The sequence below is a fragment of the Triplophysa rosa genome, linkage group LG6 (assembly GCF_024868665.1).
Source record: "Triplophysa rosa linkage group LG6, Trosa_1v2, whole genome shotgun sequence".
In the NCBI taxonomy this organism is placed as follows: Eukaryota; Metazoa; Chordata; class Actinopteri; order Cypriniformes; family Nemacheilidae; genus Triplophysa; species Triplophysa rosa.
Window position 1 is genome coordinate 1,509,102 of NC_079895.1, and position 13,372 is coordinate 1,522,473.

A 13,372-nucleotide genomic window follows, 5' to 3' on the forward strand; every position below is an offset into this window, starting at 1 on the left:
ATGTTTACTGAATGACAGCAGAGAGAACTTTGACTCTTCAGTGTGTTTTCTCCAGCAGTGCTGCTGCACACAAAGAGGAGGAATCACAGGTGCGAAGAACGCTGTCATGGTACGTCAGTCTCTCCTAATTACACACAAGTATATCATCAGTGTCAAATGTTAACAGAGAAGGCATTTATCAAACAATATTAAAAGTATGTTTAGATAACCACGGTGGTTATCTGAATGCATTGTGTAACTGTTTTTGGATCAGTTGCTCAATGCACATCGCGCCAGGCGTTATAAGGCCACAGCTGGAGTTAAATTGTGACAATACGTAATTTGCTCTCCTCTCGGTCTTTATTAAGTTATTAAAATAAGTAATTCTGTTGTGTTCTAGGTGTCTGAGGAGGAGAGTGTCCTTTTGGACCTTGTTCAGGCGAGAAGTTAAACACCTCACCTGTCATGAGTTAAAGTCTTGTTGCACTGTTATCTATAACACGCCATTTAAAATAATCAAATCATAAACGTCACAAACACAGATAGTTTGGTGCTACACTATTATTCTCATTGGCTTGCATCTCCGTCTCTCAGGTGTTCACCGGTTACCTGTTATGCTCGTGCGCACTGGCAGCTGTCGCGCTCATCTCCATCATCTGGTTCATCAGAGACTCTCTCCACATCCACGGCATCGATGAGAAGCACGTGCTGGTGACCGGCTGCGATAGCGGCTTCGGAGACCTCGCGGCGCGGCAGCTCGATCAGCGCGGATTCCGCGTCATCGCCGCGTGTCTGACGGAACCCGGCGCCTCCAGACTGCGCGCCGCGGCCTCCCCCAGACTCCAGACGGTCCTGCTCAATGTTACCGACAGCGCGAGCGTCGGGAGCGCGCTGGAGTTCGTGCGCAACGAGACCGGGGAGAGAGGTGAGACGCGCGGATAGACAGGGGTGCCAGCTCGAGTCAAGCACAGGAGAAGATAAAGTGGAGATACTCAGAGCCACTCATAAATCTGCATTTTTGGGTGAACTTTCGGGTCAGCTGAGCTGGAGGAGCATCTTCTCATTCTCCTAGCATCTGCACAGCATCATTTATTATGGGATGGCACCACTCCTCCAGCGCGCATCTGATGTGTCCATTTTGCACATTTACAGTTTCCTGCTCCCTTCGGTGACCTTTGAGCTTTTAAGTGCGCAGTTAAATAATGGCCCACTCAATTAGTTCATATGAACAAACAATCTCGGTCAACAGTTAACCATGGTTAAACTATAATCACTTTTGGAAAACATTTGAAAAACCACAGTAACCACAGACAAACCTGGTTTGCTGCAGTGACCATTGTGCATTACATTCGATTTCAGTTTACTATAATAAAATCATGGTTAAGAGATGAACAATATGTTTTTACAGCAAGTAATAAACTTTGTTATATGTAAGTTGAACTTTTGTTCATTGTTAGTTCACGTTTACTTCTATAACGTGGTCTAGTTTTATGAACAACACCAAGATCCTTTACTTTATCTTTTATTTATGAGATGTAGTGGAGCAAAAAGTGAAGCATACCTTGAAATATACATCCGCCCTATTGAGAAATCTTGTGATTGTGTATGTGACACGTTCAATTTATTTGTTAAGATTATATTCTCATTTTTCCCATTTACATTTTAAAATATTCATTTGGCTAGAAATTTCTATTTGTGCGTGCAGTCTCATAAAAAAACGAAATCTAAATCTAGCCAAGTCACAGAAATTGATTGGTCAACAGCAGTGGGAACACTATCCATCTACAGTATAACACACAAACCTTTATCTTTCCTGCATCAGGTCTGTGGGGTTTGGTGAACAACGCTGGTATCTCCGTCCCCATTGGTCCAACAGAGTGGATGCAGGTGGATGACTTCAAGAAGGTTCTGGATGTGAATCTGATGGGCGTCATTGAGGTGACCCTGACGTTCCTCCCTCTCCTGAAGAAAGCACGGGGCAGGGTGGCGAACGTAGCGAGCATACTGGGCAGACTCTCTCTCATCGGGGGAGGATACTGTCTCTCTAAATGGGGTGTGGAGGCATTTTCTGATAGCTTGAGGTGTGTCTGGTGGTCAACGTTCTGAGACCCTTGTTACAGGTGATTTTTGGTCTGTCTTTGACCTCTCTCTGTGTGTGTGTGTGTTGAGGAGGGACATGCTGCACTTTGGAGTCAAGGTCAGCATCATTGAACCAGGCTTCTTTAAGACACAAGTAACAGATCTGGGTCTCATCGAAGATGATCTGAAGAAACGATGGAACGCTCTTCCAGTAGAGGTCAGGAGGTCCTATGGAGACTCGTACCTGCAGGAATGTGAGTATCAGTGATGTCACGGTGTCATATCTTTTATTTAGGCATTTAACTCATGATTTACTCAGTCGTGTTGGTTCAGACTTTGTGGATTTCTCTCAATCTCTCTGGTTCAGATACGAAGTTGCAGGCGTTCTCTGTGGGGTTGTTATGCAGCAGTGACATCTCCAAAGTGACGTCATGCATGCAGCACGCTCTCTCGGCGCGTAATCCTCGAACGCGATACGCGGCTGGTTGGGACGCCAAGCTTTTCTGGATTCCTCTCTCGTACGTCCCGACCTGTGTGGCAGACTTCATCACGGGTCTTCTTTTGCCCTCACCAAAAGACACCTGAGTGTCCACATCATCACGGACATTACAATTTAAGTCTAAATCCTGTGGCATACTTCGTTTTTTAGTACAGCCGAACGCACAGCCTTGCAAAGTATACTGCTTTTGACTCATACGTGTACGCACGGGTTTTGACGCATGCGCACTACGACATATTGCAATATCTCCGGGCCTACAGGGGTCAGGTTTTCTTCAACTACATTGAATTGATGCGGTTGCCACCTGGTGGTTACTGCAAGAAATGGAATGCGCATGCCCAACCTGCGCGTACTTTATAGGCAAAGTAACAAAATTCCGGTGGTGCGCGTACTCGTAAAAAGGGAACTATACTCCGGGCTTTAGACTCAATCCGTTTTGTTTTTGGAAAATGACACAACAAATTGAAGACAACATTTGTTTCTGTAAGCTGTTATGACGAGCAGTTTGGTACACAACATTGTGTTACAACGAATGCAATGAAATAAAGATACAGCCGCGGATAAAAGTAAGAGACCATTCCAAAATTTCATTTAATCATCATTTCTACATGTATTGTGATCATTCCTGTTCAGTGTCTGTTGAATTTCAACAAAATCAAACCTCAGGAGTGACAAAGTCATAATGTGAAAGACTGACAGCATGACAAGACACATGAAAACTGTGATTAAAATCCAGATTATCACATAAAACAAAATCATTTTTAAACTTTTCCTAAACATGGAGAATTATGACTGTTGTATTGCTTAAAAGCGAATCTGAACTTGTTTTCTTTACAGTTTTTAAGATCTGGAAAAATACAGAGCATCTTTACTGTTATTTTCACCCGTTTCTCCAGTTTTCATATTCTGCAAATAGAAACAATATTTTTACTTGAAATTTAGGAGAAATATTGTTAGTAGTTCACAGAATAAAACAAAATGATCATTTTACCTAAACATATACTAGTACATTTTAAATCCGAAAAATGGTCTCTATCACGATCTCTTAATTATTACCGCGGCAGTATTTTTTATATTATGTAACCAAATATTGTTTGATTTCAGTTACATGGGATATACATTTTTTTTAGACGGAACAATACAGTGAAATCTTTCGAAAGGATCTGCACATTTGTTAAAAACGGATTTATTTGATTTCACAGCAGCATTAATTTGTGTCCAGTTCCATTCATGAAGATGAATACATTCATCATATTCATTTTCGTTATAATACAAAATCACTCAAAATATATCGCCTTTACCACCCAGTGCCACTTACAAACTACCGTAGTAAATCTGAACAGCCCTTCACACTAGTGGAATATCACAGATTTACAAAACCATCAGATTTATTTCACATGTATATACAGAATAGGTTGGGCAATTTCAAGTATCATTTGACAGTTTTCTGCCTCTATCATATTTACTCTTGGCAGGCAGAGAAAATACAAAACTGCATTTTATTGTGTCAAGACTTTCTAGATGAGAGTCCCTTTCTTGAATAAATCAACATAATCTTATGTTTATAGTCACGCTCAATGATGAATACAGTGTTCTTCTGATATGGACACCATTGATGTTCACCCCATGTTACTATAGTGTACATACAGTAGTACATACATTCATAGTCGTCACAAGCAGATGACATGACTCAATCATGATGTCGACTGAATCAAAGAAACTGCTGATTTTTGCTCTTCACGCCGGTCACTCCCCACATGAGGTATATATACAGAAGAGACGCCTAAGAATAATCTGATAAAATGGCAAAGACTCAAAGCACATCACTCGTGCTTGCGTACTTCAGGAAATAAGAATAATCTATCTCAAAATAACTTCTCAGCCGAGGATATTTTCAACAAAATCTTTTCAATTTACAAATGTACAAAATATTCAACGCATTCTCCCATTCGGCAGCAGCAGTGCAAAGATACACAAATAAAACATCACAATAAAAAAGACGAATCATACAAGAATTGGCATTCAACGTTTGTGAAGGCAAACTCTGGACAGACCTCGCGTTCTGTACGTTACACAAACATCTATTCTCAACCCTTACAATAATCTTGCATTGATCTCTGTTGTATGCGGATGCATATAAAAATAATTTCTGTGCAAAGGGAGCGAGTTTCTCCGTCTTGTCCCGTGTGTGTGTGTGGTTATATTTCACTGTCCTCTTTGACCAGGTTGGCCGTATCTCTGAAGGTGTCCTCTGTTGGAGAAAAGGTGCTGAGTTTCTCTCGTTTCTGAGGTTTGGGAGGAGGAACGAATGGAGAGGGTTGTGCATCGCTGACTTCTACACCTGCGACAGCTCGCTCGCCCTGCATCTGTAACAGACACACAAATAACCGTCACACCTCTCCCCGAGCTATACTTTCTTAATGGATACTGCAGTTTTCTATAGCAGAAACTATAGCGAAGTGTAGTTTACCACTTACTATAGTAAACTTTGGTTAAATGTAGTATACTTGAGCATATTAGAGTTACATATGAATTACTATGTTTTATTCATGTTAACCATAGTATTCCAAATTGAAAGACTGTGGTATATTTGAACATTTTTTTGAGTATATTATAGTAATTACTGTTGTACTATACTAAACTGAACTGATATACTGGAGCAAATGCTGTTGTATACATTTTCTTGCTGTAGTTATGTAGCTAGTTGCCAGTAAGTTATTGTAGATTTATATTTATCCAATTTATTGGCAACAGTTTGTTCAAAGATAAGAGACGTTATGTGAAACATTAACAAGCCTTTATCTTTACAGAAAAAACTATACAATAACACAAATAGCTATAAAATAACAGCCTCATGCAAAGCATTCTCTTTTTTTCTAATGTTGGTTCCCAGAATGCTTTGCATGAGGTTGTAGTTTTTTTTCTGTAAAGATAAAGACTTGATCAATGCAAACTGCTGCCAGTAATACTGTAATTTCTACAGATTATTTTTACAGTGTAGTAAACTCTAGTATATTGTTGTATATTCTTATAATTCCTACACTTTTGATGCACAGTACGCTAAAGCATCTGTAGTATTAATCACAGCAAATGGATCAACTTGAGTAAATACTGTAGTAAACTTCGATATTTACTAAAGTAAGGTTCAAAAACACTATAGTGTCTCATATTTTACTGCGGTTTATTATAGTAAATACTCTATAAAGTATACTACAATATTTTTTGAAGTGGTCATAATAGAAAAGTATGTTCTTATATGAAACACTTAATTCAAATGGAATTATTTGAAATGAAGAGGTTAACAGGTGTTTTTAGTGTAAGAAGATATTTGATGGTTAAATGTAAATGTTTTTAGTCAACACATTTTTTAACGTGTGATGATTTGCGGTGGCGTACGAATATTTCATTAATGACGTTCGTAACATGATTTCCCCGCTCGGATTTGCACTTGTTTCTATGTTCGATGGATAAATGAAGCCTGATGCATTTACAATAAAAACACTAGTGTGACTTTGACTTCTCACCTCTGAAAATGTCGGGTTTTCAAACGTCGTGCTCGGCTTCAGTTTTCTTTTGAAGAAACTCCATTTGGACTCCTGAAAAATGCACGAATGAATGACAGCATGGTCACATGACCAGGAAAAAAACCACACAAAGAAGGAGAAATGTTCATGTTTTCTCACCTGTGTGGTGTTTTGCTCCACGGGGACGCTCTTCACCTCCACAGCCTGCTCATAAGCGTGATATGTCGGGTTTGAGAAGTTATTCTGCTCACCGCTGACATTCACAGTGACCTGTATGATGACGGCAAGCACAAAACTGAGGTTTTAAACAAAGTTTTTCATGGTTGTATAACATGTTTTTGGGATGTATTGTGGGTACCTGTGTGGCATGAAGTACTGCGGGGTCACTGGACGGGCCGGCTGCAGATGAGTACAGAGGATTCTCAAACGTGACCGGCTGCCTCCCAGAGTCGGCAAAATTCTCATCCTATCACAAACAATCAGAGGTTCAGAAGACATGTCAACAACTGAGCTCAGATTTGTCTCGTCTGCAATCAAAAGTCAATATTATTGAAGATCTCAATATCAACTTACACCTCCAGACTCCTTATGCGTTTCAACAATGACACTCTCATTTGCTTCGGTTTATATTCCTAAACAATTTTAGGAGACGGATCTGAGACTAAGTTGATACTCAAATAGAACTACACTCTTACCAGTAGCTGAAAACAATCAAATCAATCAAAATCTTTCATAAACACACATCAAGCATGAGTATTCAGTCACGTGATCGTGATTAATGATGCACTTGAATCCTTTCAAACACGAGGCCTGGAGCCGATGGTACATTACCACCGGGGTCGAAAGGTCAACCGGGGATTTTCCGGCTCACAGATAAGTCTGAGAAATGTGCTGAGTGCACTTAAAGGTGGAGGAGAGCCCGTTACTGCTAAATGAAGAAACATGAAGCGCACGTACCAGCTGCATGGCCCTGTCGATGAAGGACACCCCCAGAGTCTGAGGCTCCAGGTCCATGGTCACGTTGTCACCCGAATGGAACGACACCCCGTTTCCAGTGTCACCCGACTTCACCAGACTGCTCAGACTAAATGGAGATGGGACAATGGTGAGCGATATAGCTACAGAAACACATCTAGATATGTTTCAGTGTCGAATGATATATAGCGCTTTTCATATCTTTGCCATCATATCAAGAAGCCCTTTATTGTGCATCAATTTAAGTGACTAAATGTCAATGTATGTAATGCATGAAATAAGTGTTTGTTTATTGATCATGACCATGACAGTTGTTTAGTAAAAAAACGGGATACTTCACCCAAAAATGAAAATTCAGGATTCTCCCAAAAATGGGAGTCAATGGGGGGCGAGATCTGTCAGGTTATAAGCATTCTTCCAAATATCTTTCTCTGTCTTCATCAGAACAAAGACATTTACACAGATTCGAGACAACTCGAAGGTGAGTAAACGATGACAAAATTTTCATTTTATCCCTTTATAGTTCAGAGAAGTCCATTTTGTTTTGAATGGTTTGATGCAGATGGTAATTCATTTGCTTTTTTTGTATTATTAAATGTAATGAAATGCATCTATTTTTGTGTTGTACCTGGGTAGTTTAGGCATTGATGGAATGAAGGAACCGGTGCGCTTGTAGTTGAGGAAAGCTCCCACCACCAGAGCTCCAGTTATCAGAATAATAACCATTGCTAACAGAACCGCAACAGCTACACAAACACACACACAACATAAAGATATGTGAAGCGTACGCAGTTCAAAATCCATTACGCTTCATTTGTCATAAGAGTTTTTGTTGGGAGTGAGAAAAGCGTTCGGTCAAGCAGTGTCGGGTAAATTACTAAAAAAGAAAAAACAGAAATAACAAATGACACTGTCAACATTGTGTTTAAAATACTCACTAATGACACCGTCTAAAAAGTCATTTTAAGTATTTACTTTAAAACAATAATCAAACTTTTAGTTCTCAAAAACTAGCAAATACTCAAACGAGTAGTAGTGTCTTACATATATATATTTTATTACATAGACCATAGAAATAAAACTCATTAAACATTTTCTCTGTAACAAGCTGTAAACAATACTTTTGAATACATACATTCTTATATGAATTTCAACAAAATCAACTAATTTCTAATGTTTATAAATGAAGAGTTTGGTTCCAAAATGAAACTCCGTTTTTAAAAAATTTCAAAAATCGTGTTTTTCTTGTGTTAGTTAGCTGTATTTTTTGAGTTATTATGTCTCAAATCAAAACAAACCAACTGCGGTTTCATTGATATTAATTGGACTGCACAATACAAAAACATGATTTTTGAACATTTTAAAAACAGGGTCATCTCATTTTGGAGCCAAACTCTGCAAATATACTACATTTAGATTTTAAATTCAAAATTGTTGAACTTAAAAATGAAGAGTAACCTTTATTTTTTTCAGTGAAAAAGTAATTGAATCACTTATTGATAATTGATAATACTTGACACTGTGTGTTGATCTACAGTAGATATATAACAGCATCGCATGACCCTCCAGGCCAATTCAAGAACCGTGAATAAAAGTCCTTACATAATACTTAAACATCACAGAAAATACGTCATGATTGACAGGCAGACGTTACCTGTGCCTGCTGGAGCTCCTCGAGATCTTCCCATTTCACAGAAACTACCCGAGTAACCATACGGACACCTGCAGAACACAACCATTACACATTAAAACTGTTTGATGATACTTTTCCTTCTCAGTCTGGCGTGGGAAAGTTGAGAATGAATCTTTTTATTCTACTGTATAATGCCAGAGGAAGAACAGAAGCATTATCAGAGATGATCACTTTCCTACAACACTTACTTGCACTTGGGCAGGCCGCCCTCATCCGTGTAACACGTTCCTCCGTTCATGCATCGGCATGCAAGAGGCATGGAGACCTCGGCCTCAATGGCTGCAGGTGTGAGCGACAGGCGTGACATCACCACGACATTATTACATCACAGATCAACACGGCATTAACACACTGAACATGCACACTGTGTGTGATGTGACCCATCATCGGTCTCTTACCTGCATCACATTCGTTCTTATTGAAGGGGAGAAGCGTTGAACCCTGCGGACAGGCGCAGGTGAATCCAGCCGGCCGCAGCAGACACAGATGACTGCACGTGTCCTGACACAGATTCACAACTGCACAAAACAACGTGAAGGAGAGCGTTTGTGAGAGATCAAAAGATGAGGCTTAATAGTATATGTTGAAGAATCGTACTTTCAGTTCCTAAAAAACAGCAAATACTCAAATGAGATTTCAATTTTGAAACATTTAAAGCTGCATTCTGTGACTTGGTTTGGTTCAAATGAGCAAAAACAGTTATTTAAAAAAGTGCATTTGAAAAAAAGATCCTTATCTGACTCCCATTCGGTATAACAGTAATATTTTCTAATATGATCTACGATTAAACCACATTTCTTTACATTTTAACTTTAACAAAGAGTTTTAGTTTTAGTTGTGTTGTAGTTTTATGAATATTTTAAACCAGGCTTATATTTATACTGTATGTATTCATATTTATGTACATTTTTGTTTAATTTGAATCAAATTGTAGCATTTTTAGCATTTTATTATTTTTTATATTGCTATATAACTATTGTTATTTCAGCTAATATTTTTAGTACCTTCACTTATTTATTTCAGTTTGTAATTTCTCATTGTAATTTATTTGACATTTTTCAAATAACGTTTGATTTTGAAAACGTTTTAGTCTTACATTTAAATATTTTATATTTTAAACCGAGATGAAAAAGCAAAAGTTATGGATTGCAGCTGGAATTGAAGGAATCATTCATCAACAAAAAGAACCAGAACCAGATTGTTCATTTGAATATTTTCTACATTTTAACATATCATTTTCTATGACTGTAATGCAGTGACGTCAGTGTTGTGTTGTGTGGTCTCACCCAAGCGATTGTGTCTGTGCTGCTGGTAGATGCGTACTTGCGTCAGCCAGGGGTTTATGGTCAACACCTTCACCTTGTCTCCTTTCCCGAACTTATCTTTCTTCCACACCTCTCCTTTTTCTTTAGTGGTCCAGTACACGTGTCCCTCAAACACATCCAGACTGTACGGGTGACCGATGTCTGCAACGATAACAAACGTGAGAACGAGGAACCGTCAGACATCATCACCGATGTCTCCTCGCGCAGCGTCTCACCTCCCGATATGACCATCTGTCTGTCGCTTCCGTCCGCTTTCATGGACTCGATGATGTTCTCTTTGGAGTCGCACCAGTAGATTCGGTTTTCATTCAGGTAGTCTAAAGCTAAACCGGTTGGCCAGCCCAGATCTTCATCTAACAGGACCTCTCTGTGCTGGCCGTCCATCCACGCCGATTCAATCTTGGGTTTGCGGCCCCAGTCGGTCCAGAACATCTTACTAACATTCACGCAGGAAAGAAAAAAAGTAGACGTTCAGGGTTCTTCCACGTTTATCTGTCCAGGTTTGTGCTTTAACGTATCGATAACGTTTCAGATCTTTACCCGAGAGCAGGATTGACCACGATAGCAGCCGGCTGGTCGAGATCCCTGTGAATTAACCACTTTCTGTACCGCCCGTCCAGTGTAGCCACTTCGATCCGATTGGTTCCAGCGTCTGTCCAGTAAATGTGACTGAGAGAACAAATAAACACGTCAGAACAACGAAAGCAAGTTTCCCAAAGAAACCAGGCACAAAATATCATTTCATGTACCGCCCGATCCAGTCCACAGCGATGCCGTCGGGGCTGGAGATGTATCTGAGATTAAGGTTCATCTCTTTCACCGGATTATTCCCGTGATCATCGAACGTGGTCATGTACGCTCTCTTTATGGCACCGAACTCGGACCCTCGCCCCAACACTGTCCAGTAGACTACACCTGCGGCATCAACACCATCCGTTTAGTGTTCTGCATATAAACCACACCTGACATATCCCAGGAAATAATGTGTCTTACTGAGCCCGAGACCCTCGGGATCCCACAGATAATCCAGAGCCTGAATGTGTTCGGCGTTATCCAGGTAATCGGAGTACTGCGCGCTGGACAGATTAAAGCGACGGATGCGCACGTTATCGGGCAACAACAACACCGGAGGATTCCCTGAGGAGAGAGACACCACATTACGTACCCAATCCATTCAATGATGCCTTCAAGAGACAGTTCACCCAAAAATGAGAATTCTGTCATCATTTATTCACCCTCATGTCATGTCAAACCTGTATGCGTTTCTTTCTTCTGCAGAACGCAAAAGAAGATATTTTGAAGAACGTTGGTAACCAAACAACACTGAACCCCATTGACTTCCATTGTATGAACCCAAAAGCCCAGAGACATTTTTCTTAAAATAAATCATGACGGAATTTTATTTCGGGGTAAACCTTCCCTGTCTATGTAGTTAGGTTAGGTTAACAATTCAAGTCAGTGGTTCTCAAACTGGGGGCCGTGGTCCCCTGGGGGGCCCAAGATGGATCCAGGGGGCCACAGATTTTGTGGCATTTTATGAAATATAGAAATTTATCATAGATTTTATGCAATCAAACATCAGAAAAATGACACCACCAACCAAAAGAATTGAGGTTCCAGCATTGTATAACTGAATGTTTTTGGTTTAATTAAAATTCTAAGTTTAAGATTATACGTCTTTATATGGGGGGCCGCAAAGCGATGCACTCTACACAAAGGGGGCCTTACAAGGAAAAAGTTTGAGAACCACTGGTTTAAGTGATGCTGTTAAAGATGACCGGCAGATCTCCAAAAAGAATAACATGAAGTTAACTACAGAGGGCGGTAGAGGGTTAAAGAAAGAGATTTGCATGAGAAAGTTGTTTCCTTCACCCTCAGCGGCACATTCGGCTCCTGGCTGCTCGCTCACGGATCGAAAACCTTCGGCGCAGAAACACTCGTAAGATCCTTTAGTGTTCCTGCACAGCTGAGGACACGTCCCGAAAATCTCACACTCGTCCACATCTACAGAAGACAGAAAACACCACAACACTGTCCGATGATGCAGCAACTTTCATTACAAATCTAACATTGTACATTGAAATCTAGCGAAAGAATGGATAAAAATAGTATAGAACATTCCCAATTCCCATTCTTCTGTTTGTGCTAGTTTATCATTTTGATGAAAAAAATTTAATGATTGAATGGGGGGAGGGATGGGGGTCTTTTAAAATGTGACCAAGGTTTCAACCAGTGTTGGGTAAGTTACTCTGGAAAAGTAATGAATTACTAGTTACTAATGACATATTCAATAGTGTAATTAGATTACTGTACAAATGACTCTCTCCAAAGAGTATTTCATTACTTATAACTTATTACTTTCTATATCCTACATCAACCTTGATTAGTTCAGTGATTCAAGGATAGACATGAAACGGCTCTTTTAATTCATTCAAATAAATGATATAAAACTACATAAAGCAGTATTATTAACTGACCAAAGTTTACAAATGTGAGAATTATACATTAAAGCACGTGTTTTAAAGTTAGACTTTGAATTTTGATGTCAATTCCACTATTACACACACATATATTACACAAAGTATTTAGTTTAATTACATCAGAAGTAACTGTAATTAAATCACAGAAAAAATAAGAGTAATCCCTTAATTTAATTACTTTTCCCTTGAAAAAGTAAAGTAACTAATTACTTAGTAACACCCAACACTGGTTACAACGAACTCCATTGCGTGGTAATGTCTTAAATAATAAAACATTTGTTAGCGCAACGTTTGTATTCATGTCAACTTGTGCGAAAACATCATTTAAAATTGAACCGCATGATGACTATCGTGCTGTAATTTCTGATGTCTTGGTTTGAGGTGACGAACCGTCACAAGTGATCTTGTGCTCAGAGTTGGGTTTATATCCCGCGCGGCACGAGCAAATGAAACCGCCACTGGATAAATCTGTGCAGTTATGTTCACAAAGACCTTCACTGCACGAGCGACCACTGCCGTTGTCTGAAAAACGAGAGAGAGAGAGAGAGATTGGCAGAACATTTTAAAAGCAGAAGCCCATTGAGTCACACTGATGCTGCGTCCCAATTCGCCTACTTGTACTATGCACTAAAAGTATGTACTGTTTTTGTTATGGATAAGTATACACATTTTAGTGTGTAGCAAAACAATATGCACGCACTGGGACGTACTAACATGAAGCGGAAGTGGCCGTTGTTGCCTAGACAACATTGCAGCCGTTAACTGTCACACACATCAAAATACAGCTCTTCTTTCCATTGTAGTATTTATTCATGTAG

At 39.6% G+C, this 13,372-nt stretch overlaps 2 protein-coding genes across 4 annotated transcripts in view; one reads left to right on the forward strand and one right to left on the reverse strand.

Annotated features, from left to right (window-relative positions):
* The first annotated feature begins 8 nt into the window (after positions 1 to 8).
* On the forward strand, positions 9 to 3,323 carry rdh1 (retinol dehydrogenase 1). The gene is made up of 6 exons (XM_057336388.1): positions 9 to 109; positions 380 to 418; positions 574 to 904; positions 1,802 to 2,060; positions 2,149 to 2,312; positions 2,426 to 3,323. The coding sequence occupies exons 1-6, from the start codon at positions 107 to 109 to the stop codon at positions 2,641 to 2,643; spliced, it is 1,014 nt and encodes a 337-aa protein (XP_057192371.1). The 5' UTR covers positions 9 to 106; the 3' UTR covers positions 2,644 to 3,323.
* Positions 3,324 to 3,617: 294 nt separating this feature from the next.
* Positions 3,618 to 13,372, reverse strand: part of lrp2a (low density lipoprotein receptor-related protein 2a) — a 76,596-nt gene continuing 66,841 nt past the window's right edge. For 2 of the 3 annotated variants that reach the window (XM_057336118.1, XM_057336117.1), the window contains 16 exons: positions 12,945 to 13,076; positions 11,947 to 12,078; positions 11,068 to 11,211; positions 10,824 to 10,989; positions 10,615 to 10,743; positions 10,290 to 10,510; positions 10,036 to 10,215; positions 9,148 to 9,267; positions 8,938 to 9,028; positions 8,711 to 8,778; positions 7,685 to 7,802; positions 7,039 to 7,165; positions 6,440 to 6,547; positions 6,241 to 6,351; positions 6,082 to 6,153; positions 3,618 to 4,923 (listed from right to left, as the gene is read on the reverse strand). In XM_057336118.1, coding sequence (XP_057192101.1) covers positions 4,756 to 4,923; positions 6,082 to 6,153; positions 6,241 to 6,351; positions 6,440 to 6,547; positions 7,039 to 7,165; positions 7,685 to 7,802; positions 8,711 to 8,778; positions 8,938 to 9,028; positions 9,148 to 9,267; positions 10,036 to 10,215; positions 10,290 to 10,510; positions 10,615 to 10,743; positions 10,824 to 10,989; positions 11,068 to 11,211; positions 11,947 to 12,078; positions 12,945 to 13,076 — 2,087 coding nt within the window. In that variant the 3' untranslated portion in view covers positions 3,618 to 4,755. Of the gene's footprint in view, positions 4,924 to 6,081; positions 6,154 to 6,240; positions 6,352 to 6,439; positions 6,548 to 7,038; positions 7,166 to 7,684; positions 7,803 to 8,710; positions 8,779 to 8,937; positions 9,029 to 9,147; positions 9,268 to 10,035; positions 10,216 to 10,289; positions 10,511 to 10,614; positions 10,744 to 10,823; positions 10,990 to 11,067; positions 11,212 to 11,946; positions 12,079 to 12,944; positions 13,077 to 13,372 lie in introns of those variants that run through there. The other variant, XM_057336119.1, reaches the window with a different exon arrangement.

What these genes read in the sequence shown, in the direction of transcription:
- rdh1 (XM_057336388.1), top strand. An exon ending in TCCTTTTGGACCTTGTTCAG is followed by an intron (nt 419 to 573) that starts GCGAGAAGTTAA and finishes TCCGTCTCTCAG; the next exon opens with GTGTTCACCGGTTACCTGTT. An exon ending in AGACTCGTACCTGCAGGAAT is followed by an intron (nt 2,313 to 2,425) that starts GTGAGTATCAGT and finishes TCTCTGGTTCAG; the next exon opens with ATACGAAGTTGCAGGCGTTC.